Raw genomic sequence first — 16,172 nt, 5'->3', positions numbered from 1 at the left:
TATTTATATTGGCTTGAAGATCCTGTAAGTCACCATGGGGAAAAGATGTATCAAAAATAAATGGAAGTCACTTGAAAAACAAATATAAGTCCATTTCAGTTAAAGAAATTGTTTAGAGCACCAAAAAAAAAAAAAAAAAAGTTTTATTAGACAGAATTGAAGAGATATACATTCAGAGAAAATAGTGTGTGCCCTATATGTGACTGTTAATGGCTGCCTTTGTAAGACCCAGGGAGGAGAGAGGAAGCATATGCACACATATTTTTGAGTGTGTTTCCTCCTTTCAGGTCTGCCTTGTAACTGTGCCGATGAGTTTGTCCCTGTGTGTGCACAGAATGGACGCACTTATCCCAGTGTCTGCATTGCCCGCTGTGTGGGGCTCCAGGACCGTCAGTTTGAGTTTGGGTCATGCATTTCAAAGGATCCTTGTAATCCTAACCCCTGCCAAAAAAATCAAAGGTAAGTCAAAAGGCTGCTTACTTTTTTCTTTTTGTCAAGTAAAGATCAGAATTTATAAGGCAGATGCTATGCATGTGCCAAACAGTGAACACATAAAGGTGAGTTCAGAAACACTTTCTGCCCCAAAGCCTGTGGAACCTAGAGAGAAAGAGAGCCCATGCAAAGCTGCTTGACCATGTGGTGGAGAGCCCAGATGTGAGCAGTTAATGCAGCCTTGGAAGGAACGATCTCTGGAGGGTGCAACACTCAGCTGAACGTGGAAAGATGGGCAGAAGACTCCAGGAAGAGTTACTGGAGGAAAGCTGGCCCAGGGGAAAGTGGACAGCTACAGCCAGAGTTGTGGCTGCTAGAAATGATGAGATAGTATAGGGACTGCTGAGAGTTCTGTAGTTGTGGGAGATTGAAACCGAGTAACATAAGGAGAGGGAGCAGGTAAGACAAGAGAAATGGGTGCAGTCTTACTAGGTCTTTATGCTAGTCAAGGGAAATTATCTCCTACTTACATGCCTCCATTTTAGTAATAGGGCATGAGAAACCTCAGGAAATGCAACTTTGGTGTTATTGGAAGCTGTCTAGTTTTAGGTGCACTTCTCTGCAGTGTCCTCACTGAGCCCCAAAGACAGTTACCCTGATCTTGGTGGATTTCTGCGTGTGGTGGCCAAGGACAAGAGTGTGGCTGACATTTCAGTCTTCTGGAACTAGAGTTTCCACTGGTTGCCTGAGAGACCTGAGCAGGCCACATTCCAGTGCCCTAGTCCTTTCCTTGTGAGGGATTTTGTGAACAGTCAACAGGCAGTTGCTTCTTAAATTTGAAATCATGATGCAGGCCAGGCATTGTGGCACATGCCTGTAATCCCAGCACATGGGAGGCTGAGGCAAGAGGATTGCTTTGAGTTCAAGGATGGCCTGCACTGGAAAGTGAGTTCAAGGCCATGCTGAACTGTGTAGTGAGACTCTGTCTCAAAAGAAAAGAAAACCTGCTGCAGTGTGGAGGGAGGAGAGGATTTTCTCATATGTAAATGAGATGGCAAAAAATTTGTGGCCCATCTGCCAAAGATTATACAAGGAAAAGTAAGCTTTTACTATGAAAAGAAGGCACAATATCATGCAGAAGAAATAAGCTAGAAAGTTAATACTGTGTTAGTCGTAGAATTGGGCTATTTCAGTGTTTTCTTTTTCTACTGACTAAACTTTCGAAGTAGTTTATTACTATTATATTAAAACAATGAAAAGAAATCTCAAAGTAAAAAAAAAATTACATATGATACAAAGCCAAAATAAAGGAAAAGACTAGAAAATTCAGCTAAATAAAAATCAAAATCTTCACTAAGAAGAATGTATGCAGTGTGTTAATTATTGAAACTGTCCTACTGATTTGATTTGAAAAAAAAATCAAAATGTTCTGTATAGTAACAGACAAATAAACTGGGAAGAATAACACAAGGACTATTTTCCTCATAAAAAGCCCCTAGAAATCACTATGAATTACATAAACCTTAGTAAAAAGGGTCAAAGATCAGTAACAATAGAAAAATGAACTTAGATGCCATGCCAGCCCCACCCCCGGGTGTGCTGAGCCAGTGATGGAGTCCAGGCATGGTGGCATGTGCCTATAATCCCAGCGCTTGGGAGGCAAAAATCAGGAGAATCACTACGAGTCTGGTCTGTGTAGTGAGACCCTGTACAAAAAAGAAAGAAAGAAAAGAATAAAAAGAAAGAAAAATGAGCTTGGAAGCAAATACTTGAAAGATGGCCCTGGTTCTAAACAATTGAAGAAAATGCTTTATATGTTAGGTAAGTAACTCTAGATATTTTATATAAATTCTTATATGTCATTACTTTCACATAGAAAATAAAATGAGGGCTGGGGAGATAGCTCAGTGGAATAAGCACTTGCCTGGCAAGCACAAGGTCCTGAGTTCAATCCCCAGTACCACCAAAAAAACAAAAAAACAAAAAACAAAAAAAGAAAGAAAGAAAGAAAAGAAAAGAAAATGAAATCCATTTTATTTCATCACAACAAACTGCTAGGAAGACTCAGAAATGTAATCTAAATGTATGTCTCAGGAAGAAACTAAATGAATTTGCCTGGTGTGGTGGTGCATGTTTGTAATCACAGCACTTGGGAGAGTGAGACAGGAACTCTTGAGTTCAAGGTCAGCCTGGGTAAGAAGCGAGGCCTTATCTCAGAAAATAAAAGAAAAAACAGAGATGAACATATGGACATAGAGCTCTAACACTTAGCTTTCTTCATACTAAGAACAAGCCTTTCTTAATATAAATTAAAGCTACAATTGTGTGTCATTTTCCATCAATTCAGATTGGTAAAGACAAAAAGTTTGATAACACAACATAAGGAAACAGGTACCATCATATACAAGAGTCTTGGGGAAGATTGGTACATACTCTTTATTTTGAATATATGTGCCCTGAGAGCCTGATAGCAGCTGGTCCTCTCCTGCCTATGACCTCCTCTTCACCTTTCCTGATGTGTGTCCTTGGCTCCAGTCTCACACTGATGATTACAAAGCTGACTTATTGGAGCTTTCTTGGCCCCACCTAAGAACTTTGGCAGACTCTGGGAAGCCTGTGGGACTCTGGGAATCTCTAACCTTCCTTAGCCCCCCAGTGCACATGTATGGAGCTTCTGCTGGTGCCAGTCCAAACTTTTAAGAACTTAGGAGAACTCTGAATGGCCTGCAGGATACAGAAGAGTTGCAATCTGTGGGCCCAGCGCAAGCAGTCTCAGAGCTTTCTTGGAGCCATTTAACAACTCCGGCAGACTCTGAGCAGCCTACAGGACTCTATCTGGTGATTACGGGGAGCTTCAAAAATGCCAAAATGGAGGAGCAAAAGGCAGTGTCAATCATCTAGCCCACCCTGAACAAATCCAGGAGACAAAGACATACAAGAACTTGGAAATCACACACCTGAAATCTCTGAAATGGTAGCAACTGAAGTAAAGAAATAGGTCCATCAGGCTATAAAAGAAATAAGAGCAGAAATAATCTCTCAGGTCCAAAAAGAAAGGACAACAATCGTGAAAGAATTGCTCAGTACAGCTAAAGAAGACATAGATAGAAAAATAGAAAAGGATAGAAAAATGATGGAAACACTGAAAGAACAATAAAGACTTAGAATGTATCAAACAGATATCCAGGATATTAAGAACTCCATCGAAAGCTGGCAGAATTGCTTGAATGAAACTGAAGATAGACATTGAGACCCTGAAGACAGTGTTGCAGCTAATGAGTGTGAAATAAAAGATCTCTTAGAACTAACAAGGACCAGCAAAGAACAATTCAGCAGCTACAATACAATGCAAAGAAAAATAATACAAGAATTATAGGTGTCAGTGAAGCAGTGGGAGACAGCACAAATGACATCATAAAAAGACTATTTGCAGAAGTATTAGCAGAAAATTTTCTAAACATGAGAAAAGAACCTGACATACAGATAAACAGATATATAACTCTGCATGGCCATAATCACAGTAAATCTACACCTAACTACATAATAATCAAGATCTCAGAAATTCAGCAAAAGAATAGAATATTAAAAGCTGCTGGAGAGAAGAAACAGATCTCCTACAATGAAAAGCCCATCAGAATCACAGCAGATTTCTCAACACAAACCATCAAATCAAGAAGAGCTTGGAGTAAAGTATTTCAGGTCCTGAGAGAAAATAACTTCCAACCCAGATAGATGTACCTTGCAATACTATCAATTCAATGGCAAAATAAGATCCTTCCATGACAAAGAACAATTAAAGAAATTTATGACTACCAAACCGTCCTACAGAGAGTATGACAGATATTCTACAAAGAGACAGAAGTGATCACAGTTTCAAGAACAACAAAAAGGAACCACCAATCAGAGCAAGTAATTAAAAAGAAGGGAAAATTCCAGAACCTATAGCAGGAAAATAACAAGACAAATATAAGCCAATATGTATCAGTTATAGCCATCAATGTAAATAGCTTCAGTTCACTAATCAAAAGAAACAGACCAGCAGACTGGATTAAGAAACAAAATCCAACAATGTGCTTCATACAAGAAACACATTCAACTCAAAAGGAAATTGGCAGACTAAGTCAAAAGGATGGAAAATAATCCTCCATTCCTCAGGAAATGAGAAAAAATCATGAGTAGCTATCCTGGTTGCCAACAATATCAACTTCAAACCAAAAATCATTCAAAGAGATAAAGAAGGTCATTACATACTTGTTAAGGGAAAACTGCAAGAGGAAGAGATAAAAATTATAAATATATATGCACCCAATGTAGGAACACCCTCCTACATAAGACAGATTTTATCAGACATGAAAAATCAAATGTACAATAAATAATACAGTAGCAATGGGGGACTTTAACATGCCACTGTCACAAAGAGATAGATCAACTAGGCAAAAAATTAGCAAATAAATAATAGAACTAATCCAAACTTGTGAAGAAATTGACTTGGTGGACCTTTATAGAGTGTTTCACCCAGCAACAGCAGAATACATATTCTTCTCAAATGCACATGGGACATTCTCCAAAATAGACCATGTACTAGCACACAAAGCATTCTTAAGTAAATGCAAAGGAATTTAAATTATCCCATGCATACTATCTGATCACAGTGCCATAAAACTGGAAATTATTGACATAAAAATTATAGCACCATAAAAATGTGGAAATAATAACCTCCTTAAACAACCAGTGGGTCACAGATGAAACTAAAGAAGAAATTTAAGGGGGGCCTGCCCCTTAGCTCAGTTCTTTAAGTGGCTGCTTCAACAAAGCAGTTAGGCTCAGGTTGTTGTGGTTCAATCCCCACAACTCAAGCCAGCCAAACCTGCCCTGAAGGCATTTGGAGAAAAAAAAAAAGAAGAAATTTAAAAATATTTACAATCTTGGGGCAGGGATGGGGAGATGGCTCAGTGGAATAAGTGCTTCCCTGGCCAGCACAAGGGCCTGAGTTCAATTCCTGGTTGCACCAAAAAAGAAAAAATATTGTACAATCTAATGAAAATGCAGATACAACTTATTGAAACCTGAGGGATGCAATGAATGCTATCTTATTTTTTTCCCATAATTTTACTGAGAAATACATAGCAATGAGACAGTTTCAAATAGAATTGGTAGGACAGTTCCAATAATTAACACATTGCTTACTGCCCTCCTAGTGGTTATTTGTGGTACAAGATGCAGACATGATATTCTATTTACAAACACTATTAGAACAAATCCCTCTATTCCTTGAATTAATAGAATGTAGCTATATATCTATCCTAACCATTTTGAATGCACATATACAAAATGGTCATTCATCTATATCCCCTTTTTTTGTTTAGTTCCATCATTTAAATATTATAGGTGTGTGAACTCAGCAAAATATTCCAAAATAGTCCAGTAGTCCATAATAGTATTGGGTCTTCCACTTGACTGGCAATGTCAGAAGTTGTTGACCTGAGTCCCCTACAGCTTAACATAACAATATGGCTTTATTTCTTGTACTTCATTTTTATACTTTTCTTCTGGATGGTTAAGACCAAGATAAAGCAAGACTTATGTAACAAGGATTGTAGCTTTTGGAATTGAAAGCTATCTTAAAAGGAAAATTTATAGCTATAAATTTGCACATTAGAAAAACAGAACAAAGTCCAAATAAATGATCTTATGCTATGCCTCAAACTCCTAGAAAAAGAAGAGCAAAACAAGCCCAGAGCCCAAAGAAGGCAGAAAATTATAAAGATTAGAGCAGAAATTAATGCATTGGGAATGAAGAAAACAACATAAAGAATAAATGAATCAAAGAGTTGGTTCTTTGAAAGAATAAATAAAATTGAGGGCTGGTGAGTTGGCTCAGTGGTCTAAAGCACCTACTTAGAACAAGCTTAGCAAAGCACAGGAACCGCGGCTCAATCCCCCAGCACCACATGCCAGCTAGCCCCACCCCCTGGTGGGCTGATCTGGCCACATACACACACACACACACACACACACACACACACACACACACACACAAATAAATAAAATTTTTTTTAAAAAAGAATAAATAAAATTGATAAACTCCTAGCCAACCTAATCAAAAAAGGAAAGAAAAAATCCAAATTCATTCAGTAAAGAAGGAAAAGGGCTAAATCACTACTGACCCTAGAGAAATTCAGAAAATCATGAATATCTACTTCCAAAATCTTTACTCTCGCAGGATGGAAAACACAGAGGAAATGGACAATTTCCTAGATACATATGAAATGCCAAAGCTGAGTCAAGAACATATGTGAACTCTGGATAACCCAATAATGAGAAACAAAATTGAAAATTTAATTGAAAGAAAAAAACCTATCAACAAAGAAAATCCCAGGTCCTAGATTCACAGCAGAATTCTACAAGAAGTTTAGCGAAGATTTAATGCCAACTTTTCTCAAACTCTTTAATGAAATTGAAAGGATAGCAATTCTTCCAAACTCATTCCTGAAGGCAAGTATTACTCTGATTCCAAAACCAGAAAAAGTTCCAACTAAAAAAGAGAACTACAGGCCAATCTCGCTAATGAATATAGATGCAAAAATCCTCAAAAAAATTCTCACAAACAGAATACAGCAAATCACCAAAAGGATTATATATTATGATCAAGTGGGATTCATCCCAGGAATTCAGGGATGGTTCAACATATGCAAATCCATAAATGTAATACATCACATCAGTAGACCCAAGAACAAAAGCCACATAAGCATTTCAATAGATGCAGAAAAAGCTTTTGACAAAGTCCAACTCTCATTCATGATAAAACTCTACAGAGAACTGGAACAGATGGTCTATAGCTCAACTTGATAAAAAACCATCTATGAGAAACCAACAGCCAACATCATACTAAATGGGCAAAAACTGAAGGCCTTCACTTTAACATCAGGAATAAGACAAAGATATCCACTGTCTCCATTCCTATTCAATATAGTTTTGGAAATATTAACTAGAGCAATTAGACAAGAGAGAGAAGTAAAAGGAATAAGGATTGGAAAAGATATGAAATTATCATTATTTGCAGATGACATGATACTTTACATAGAAGACCCCAAAAACTCCACCAAGAGTCTTGTAGATTTAATCACCAAATTCAACAATGTAGCAGAATACAAAGTCAACACTCAATAATTAGTAGCATGTTTGGGGGCCGGGGAGATGGCTCAGTGGAATAAGCGCTTCCCTGGCAAGTGCAAGGGCCTGAGTTCAATCCCCAGTTCCGCCAAAAAAATAATTAGTAGCATGTTTGTACACAAAGAATGAACACAGTGAGAGATAAATTAGGAAACCATGCCTTTCACAGTAACATCCAAAAATATGAAATACTTAGAAATCAATCTCACAAAGGTTGTAAAGGATTTATACAGTGAAAATTATGGTACCCTGAGCAAAGAGATTGAAGAGGACTTGAGAAAATGGAAAAATATTCTATGCTTCTGGATAGGAGGAAGCAACATTGTGAAAATGGCCATACTTTTAAAATTGTTATACAAATTCAAAGAAATCCTGATGAAAATACCATTAGTATACCTCATAGAGATAGAGAAAACTGTCCTCAAATTCATTTTGAACCAGAAGAGATCCAGAATATCAAAAGCAATCCTGCAAAACAAAGGAAATTATACTATAAAGTGACTATGATAAAATCAGCATGATACTGGCATAGAGACAGACCTGAGGATCAGTGGAACAGATTAGAAGATGCAGACACAACTGCAAACACACTCAGCCACCTTATCTTTGATAAAGGGGCCAAACAGGCTCACTGGAAGAAAACCTCTTTAATAAATAGTACTGGAAAAACTGGCTTTCCACATGCTGAAGGCTAAAACTAGGCACATGCCTATCACAAAGCTGCAATCAAAATGGATCAAAGATTTAAATATTAAAACAGAAACACTAAATCTTCTGAAGGAAAATTGTAGGTAGGAATCTTAAAAGACATACGGGTAGATAGAGTTCATGGGGGGGAAAAAGTGCATGAGAAATACTTCAAAGTATTAACAACTGGGATCTCATCTTTTTGAAAAGTTTCTGCATTTCAAATCTCCAACAGAGTAAAAAGCAAGCCAGCAAACTGGGAAAAAATTACAGCCAACTATCCCTCAGACAAAGGCCTTCTCTCTAGAACATACAAAAGATTAAAAAAAGAATCAGCCTCCCCAAATTCAAAGACCCAATCCAAAAGTGTATATTCTGAGATGATATACACTACTCAGATGAAGAAATACAAATGGCAAGTAAATATATGAAAAAATGTTCAACTTCACTTGTCATTCAAGAAATGCAAATTAAAACAACACTGAGATTCTATTTCACCCCAGAAAGAATGGCCAACATCAAGAAGTCAGCCAATAACAAATGCTAGAGAGGCCATGAAGGAAAAGGAACCCTTCTGCACTGCTGGTGAGAGTGCAGAATGGTACAACCACTATGGAAATCAGTGTGGAGATTCCTTGAAAAGCCAGGATTGGAGATCCCATTCAAGCCAGCTATTCCCCTCCTGAGTATTTTTCCAGAAGAAATGAAAATCTCATACCACAGTGATATATGTGCAGCCATGGTTATGGCAGCACAATTTGTTATAGCTAAATCCTGGAAACAATCTATATGCCCATCCACTGAAGAATGGATAAGGAAGATGTGGTATTTTTACACAATGGCATATTATTCAGCTATAAAACAGGATAAATTTGAGTCTTTTGTCAGTAAATGGATGCAACTAGAGAGCATACTCTTAAGTGAAATAAATCAGACCCACATGTGCAAACATCCTATTGTCTCCTTAATGTGAGAACCTGAAAGAGAAAAATGGAATCTGAAGGATATAATAGACACTGGTAAAAGGGAATGAATGAACTTACTCAAAAGGAAAGAGTTACTTAGTTGGGAAGAAGGAAAGGAGAGGGAGTGAGGGATATATGAAAGAAATATATCTATGTATGTAAGCAGGATGCTTTCAACAATTGTACTGTGCATTTCTGCTGGATTATGGAAAGAAGCAGTCAATGCTTTAATTAATTTGTCTCCTTTTTCAATTGTTTGTAGTTTTTCTCTTCTTAATTTCTTATACCTTTTTTCTTTCTTCCAATTTTACATGCATATATCTGATAATATGAAAAACTGGTTGATAGACACTACATATTACAACAAATACTACGAAATTCATATATGTTAAATGAAAATCTTGTGTCACTTGTAATTTTTTTCTGTTTTAATTTTATTTTTTACTCTCTTTAAAAACAAAAAATAAATAAATAAATATACATACCCTTTGGATAGCACATAGAAATTCTCACAAAATATCTCTGGGAAGATAATAAGCTGATAAAGAGTAGTTGTCTCTAATGAAGGGAACCTCGGTGGCTGGGATGTAAGAGTAGGACAGAGACTAACTTTTCACTGTCTACCATTTTGTACCTTTTCAGCTTCATGATGAGCTTGTATTATCTGTTGAACAGTAATTGCTTGAAAAGAAAGATTGACACATGTGGTGGCACATGCCTATGATCCCAGAACTTGGGAGGCTAACAGAGGAGAATCTCCATGAGTTCAGGCCAGGCTGGGATGCATACTGAGTTCAAGGCCAGCTTGAACTACATAGGGAGACCCACTCTCAAAATAAGCAAATAGAAAAGAGATTATATTCCCTCATCAAGTCCATGCTGCTGTACTGGACATTTTCCCAGTGATAGGACACAAGACAGACCACACCTGCCCTGATCATTGCACTTGCCCCTCAGATTCTCAGTGTTTTCCTGTGATTCCCCCTGTTTTTATGTATTCAAGTTGACCATTTTTCCTCCTTACATTGCCATATTTCTCCAGATGTTTTCACACCTTCCCTGTTAGGTGATAAAGAAGTTCTAAATACTCTTTTCCATCTTTCCTCTTCAGACCCCTTAAATTTCCACGAAAACCTAAGCGCATTCCAACATCAAGTCAGATGAACAAAGGCAGCCACACATAGTGGTCATGACTTCAGTACAGGCTTATCTCTAAAAGAATTCCCTGTGAAATTAACATAACACTAGCTACTATATACCTCCTCTTTTGTTTTATAGATGAATATTTGTATATTATTTCAAAAACCCAGTAAAAGATAACATTTTCATAGGTCTTATAGAAAGTTTTATATACCCTTTATAAAATTTAGGAGGGCAGAAAAAATCTGGAGCAGAGTGCTATCACCTTAAACTCTCTGAAGGTGTCATGGACTGAGAAGAAAGCAAGATTTAGAGCTTACTAGGAAGGATCTGTAGGGGCAACATTCTTTCAGTGGACCTAGCCAGGTTTGTTGTTGTTGTTTGTTTTCATAACTGGGGATTGAACTCAGGCTATTGTGCTTGCCAGGCAAGCACTTATTCTACTGAGCCATCTCCCCAGCCCCAGACCCAGCCAGTCTTGTTGCCACAGAAACTTTGTATGTTATGAAGCCTTTTCTTCAGACACATTAGCCAAAGTGAAACTCAGTCCCTGAAAATGTTGCACGTGTTACTATGAGATCTCCAGGCTCAGAGCCCAACCCATGTGTTGGCCCTAGCACAGGATGGCTGTTCTGTGTGTGCATCCTTATTTCCTGCTCTCAGAGTTGCCTGCAGTTTGTTTCTCCAAAACCTCACCCTTGAGCACACCCTGTGTTTATGGCTGCTCTTGTGGCCTGGCCTGCCAGGCAGCTCTATTTGATGGCAGGCTCCTGTTAGGATACCTGCTCCCCATGCTTTTCCCAGTTCTCAGTCTGTATCATTTCCTGCCTCATAACCTACCATATAGGCATATTCTCTCTCTCTCTCTCTCTCTCTCTCTCTCTCTCTCTCTCTCTCTCTCTCTCCCCTAGGGACACTTGACTTTTCCTCAGCATAAGCTCTGGGAACAGGACTATTTCAGTAGATCTCCTCTTTGTCTTGCCCACCACCTCCTGGCCTGATCTAGGGTTTTGCCAGCCCCACCACAATCACACCCTACATCTGGCTTATGGTGCTGCATTCTTGCTTTTCAGATGTGTATCCAAACCCCAAGTCTGCCTGACGACTTTTGATAAATTTGGTTGTAGCCAATATGAGTGTGTGCCAAGACAGCTGTCCTGTGACCAGGTCCGAGATCCTGTGTGCGACACAGACCACATGGAGCACAACAATCTCTGCACTTTATACCAGAGAGGAAAAAGCCTCTCTTACAGAGGTCCATGCCAGGTATGTTGTCTGCCTGACCAAACAAGGTGTACTAGGCCCAGAATTGGTGCTCCCTGACAGATGAGTCAGTAATAGACAACTCGAGGGTTTTTCTGTGAATGCTTTAAAGTCTGAAGAAGCCAGTCCTTCAATAAAAAAGGAGCAACTCAATTCTGGAAGGCTGTCTGGCTAGATACAAGCAGCCCACTCTTAGGAAAAGAACTAATACCATTTTTCCCTCCCATCATTCTACGGGTCCCCACTAGAAACAAACCAGACACACCAAAGGAGTGTGAATTAAAATGAGCAAAGAGTTTTCCCACTCTTCCCACCACTATCTGGCCTCCTACAGTACTAAAAAGTTATTAAAAATTTTCCTCTTTATATTTTAAGTCAATTTGCCTCTCAATCTTTTAGAATTGTGGAATCTGCATTTCTGTTAAGTAAATACACCCAAGGAAACTCCTTAGAGGTTTTCCACCTACACTGCCACTGATTTTGTGCAGCCCTCTCCTAAGGGATTCCCATCTTTGGGCCCCACATGCCCTGCCCACAAGCCCCTAGCACCTGATGAAATTGCTTCTTATCCCCAAATCTTCATGGTTAGGAAGTTCCCATCAGCTTGTCTACCAAGCCTATTGTCTTTCAAAGTTGTGTTCCATTTGCACTGAAACCATCTACTCTGAATTTTCGGTCTTCTCTTCTTACTTGTTTCCTCTTTCAGACTTAGATTTTTCTGCTATATTTCTGGCACACTAGATGAGGCCAGGATTGGTCTGCCCGCTGGTCTCTCCACTCTTCCCTCTTCTTCCATGTCCAGCCTGGAAGGATAAAGCCTCTGCATCTGGAGGAAGATCAGTCTTGTTTGCTTCAAGCAGATGTTCTAGGATATTAAGACATCTGGGCAGAGGAAGGAGATGATAAGAGGGGGTATTTTTACTCTGTAGTGGTTCATATGGAATGAGCACCTACGGCCCAGCGAGGCTAAGGAAAAAACATAATCTTTTCAGTTCATCTTGAGACAACCTTCTTGCCTCCCACTCCCCACTTAGCCCACCTCAAGAGCTTACAAGAGTCCCCACACTTTATACCTGTGTCTTTTCATTTTGGAAAGAAGGAAAGTATGCTCTTTTTTTTCCACTAGGGAAGGTTTATCAGAGTTTTCCAGCCTGAATGTAATTTGTTTCCCTCAGCCTTTCTGCACAGCCACAGAGCCTGTGTGCGGGCACAATGGTGAGACCTACAGGAGTGTGTGCGCTGCCTACTCTGACCGTGTGGCTGTTGACTACTATGGGCCCTGCCAGGCTATTGGGGTCCTCTCGGAATACAGCTCTGTGGCTGAGTGTGCTGCTGTGAAGTGTCCGTCGCTCTTGGCCACTGGGTGTAAACCCATCATCCCACCCGGTAGGCTACCCATACGTAGGGTGGGCAGGAGTGCTGTTCTAAAAGTCATATCCAACATCAGAGATTGAGTTACTAGTTTAACTAGTTGAGTTGATTAGTTTAATTTTTTTTAAAAACTCTTGAGACCTTTATGCTGATTAGCCATATCACAATTGGGTTGACCTCAAAAAGCTATGGTAAATAATTAAATAAATAAAAACCCTATGGTATCATCTGGGCTGTCATTTGGTTTGTTTTTGCTTTGCTTTGAGACAGGGTCTCACCCTACAGGTCAGGCTGGCCTTATACTCACTGTGTAACCCAGGGTGCCCTTGAACTTGCAACAGTCCTCCTGTCTCACCTTCCTCAGCACTGGGTTTACAGGCATGCACCACCATGCCCAGCTTTGGTCTGGTTTTTAAAAAAATATGACAACACACCCTCAAGCAAAATTGTATACCGAACTCCAGTATATTAACAGATAAGGTAGCATTTCATTACTAAAATCGGGGTTATTAGTTTAAATGAATATTTTTCATAATGTCTATTTTTAAAATAAACTAGTAATGAATAATAAAAACAGTGGGGGGCCAGGGAGATGGCTCAGTGGAATAAGAGCTTTCCTGGCAAGCACAAGGGCCTGAGTTCAATCCCTGGTTCTGCAAAAAAAAAAAAAAAAAAAGCCCAACAGAATAATCAAAACAGTGATCAATACTTTCTTTTTTTTTTCCATAATTTTATTGAGAAACAAATAGCAATGAGACAGTTTCAAACCAAATTGGTAGGACAGTTTCAATAATTAACACATTGCATACATTCTTCCTAGTGGTTAATTGCTATAAAAGATGCAGACATGATATCCCATTTACAAACACCATTAGAACAAATCCCTCTATTCATTAAGAGAATGTAACTATATATCTATCCTAACCACTTTGATACACATATACAAAATGGACATTCAACTGTATCCCCTTTTTTGTTAAGTTCCATCATTTGAATATTATAGATGTGTAAACTCAGCAAAATATTCTAAAGGAGTTCAGTAGTCCATAATAGTATTAGGTCTTCCACTTGACTGGCAATGTCAGAAATTGTTGACCTGAGTCCCCTACAGCTCAACATAACAGCATGGCTTTACTTCTTATATTTCGTTTTTATAGTTTTCTGCTGGATGGTTAAGACCAAGCTAAAGCAGGACCTATGCAACAAGAGTTGTAGCTTTTGGGTCTGATAAGGTCAGTGAAATCCCCTCAGGATTTATCCTGAGTTCCTATACCTCAGATTGTAGAACCTTTGTCGGTGTCAGCCATGTGGATGAGTCACGGCCATTGCTTGGCCAATGTGCTCTCTGTGAAAGCCTGAGAGAATGTTTTCTCTCCATGTGACTCTCCTTAGGCACACTCTACATCATCAAAACCTTTCCTCTTTGGCCCCATAATCTCCTTGATCAGAAAATTTGGGACACTACCGAGTTACATGTCGTTACAGTACAAGTTCTCATATGTCGTGAGTCTTAATTGACCTTGGAAGGCTAGGGCCAAAATGTTGGCTTTCCTTGCGGCCCTCCTTTTTCTCTAATTTTGGTCTGCAAACTTAGGTTGTTAACCCTCCAGAAGACAAGCTTATTGTTATTACCATACAACCTAGGCTGTTAAGCTTAACCTCACTATCTGTCTGAATATCAAACATCTTAGGCATAACATGGAATAGGTATTTTTCATCAAGTATTGATATGTTGAACTTAAGTCCCTACAGAATATGATGAAAAAACATTTAAAAATTTGAATATATTTTTAAAAATAGGCATAAAGAATTATATGCTTCTTATGTTTACACATAAGTCAAAAAATCTAACCATATACAACCTTGAAGCAGGACAGTCCCACAATATTCTTTTTCCTTCATTCTTCATCTTCATCTCTTGCCTTCATTCACCACTCCCTTCTTTTTGAACAATCATCTACCCAAGAGACAGCACAGCAGCAACTGGCTTTCTTTTTTTTAATTACAAAAATATTTTATGTATTTATTTATTTATTTATGTATTTGATACAGTTTCTCTCTACACAGGTTTTAATCATAGTGATCCACCTTTCTCAGCCTCCCCAGAACTGGGATTATAGGTATGTGCCACCACGCCCGGTTTTGGTGGCCAGCACAGTGCAGGGCTGGCATGGCATGCAGTACCTGGGATTGAACCTGGGCCCATGCACTTGATAGGCAGGTGTTTAGACCACTGAGCTATCTCCCCAGCCCCGGGTCTTTGTTTATCAATAATATAAGGGAACTGGTGCTTTAGGGGTCCCATGAGTGTTTGCTTCACCTTTAATTTTCAAAATTATCTTATATTGCTTTAAAAACTGCAACAAGATATAGCATAATCAAATATAGTGTTATACCATATTTTTTCAGGGAGGTTATTTTGGGACAGGGTCTCACTGTGCACTGCAGGCTGGCCTCAAATTCATGGTGATTCTCTTGCCTCAGCCTTCTGACAAATGCTGCAATTATAGCCCCTTGCCTAGCTACTATACTACGTTTTAACACATCAGAGGTCATTCATCAACCCATTAGCAGTGACCTCTCCACATGGGCTCTCATTTGATTTTGCTTTATCGTGTCTGTTGCCTCCATACCTTATGGGTTTGCACAGACTTGTGTTACCTTTCATGGCCTTGAGGAAGAAAAGGCTCACTGCTGTGGCCCTCATACCTGAAAAACTTTCTGGCCTTTAGAGGAAGCTCAGCAAACACTTGCTGAACTGATAGAGGAATGAACCCAGTAGACTCCAGAGTAGCCTGCTCTGTGCAGACTTGGATTAAAGTCCTTTCTGCTACTCTGTTTAACTGAAGAGTTTGAGATTGTAAGGTAGGGTAAGCTATTTATCAAAACTAAATGCTTTTTGCCATCTGTATGAAACAAGACTTTCTTGAGTCTATGTACCTAAACCAATTCAGTTAAATGCCAAAGCCAAGCTATGACAGTAACTTTCTTCTGTTTTTCTCAATTTTGAAAGTATTGAAGGCAAGAGACAGGAAAAGGAATATTGTGGGACTGTCCTGCTTCAAGGTTGTATATGGTTAGATTTTTTGACTTATGTGTAAACATAAGAAGCATATAATTCTTTATGCCTATTTTTAAAAA

At 38.9% G+C, this 16,172-nt stretch overlaps 1 protein-coding gene across 1 annotated transcript in view; it reads left to right on the top strand.

The window, feature by feature from the left end:
* Positions 1-16,172, top strand: part of Reck (reversion inducing cysteine rich protein with kazal motifs) — a 96,866-nt gene that overhangs the window by 75,235 nt on the left and 5,459 nt on the right. The window contains exons 14-16 of the mRNA XM_023716077.1: positions 288-459; positions 11,471-11,663; positions 12,836-13,046. Coding sequence (XP_023571845.1) covers positions 288-459; positions 11,471-11,663; positions 12,836-13,046 — 576 coding nt within the window. The remainder of the gene's footprint in view (positions 1-287; positions 460-11,470; positions 11,664-12,835; positions 13,047-16,172) is intronic.

This window comes from Octodon degus, unplaced genomic scaffold (genome assembly GCF_000260255.1).
Source record: "Octodon degus isolate 3935 unplaced genomic scaffold, OctDeg1.0 scaffold00045, whole genome shotgun sequence".
Classification (NCBI taxonomy): domain Eukaryota; kingdom Metazoa; phylum Chordata; class Mammalia; order Rodentia; family Octodontidae; genus Octodon; species Octodon degus.
This window is presented reverse-complemented; position numbering and strand designations above follow the sequence as displayed.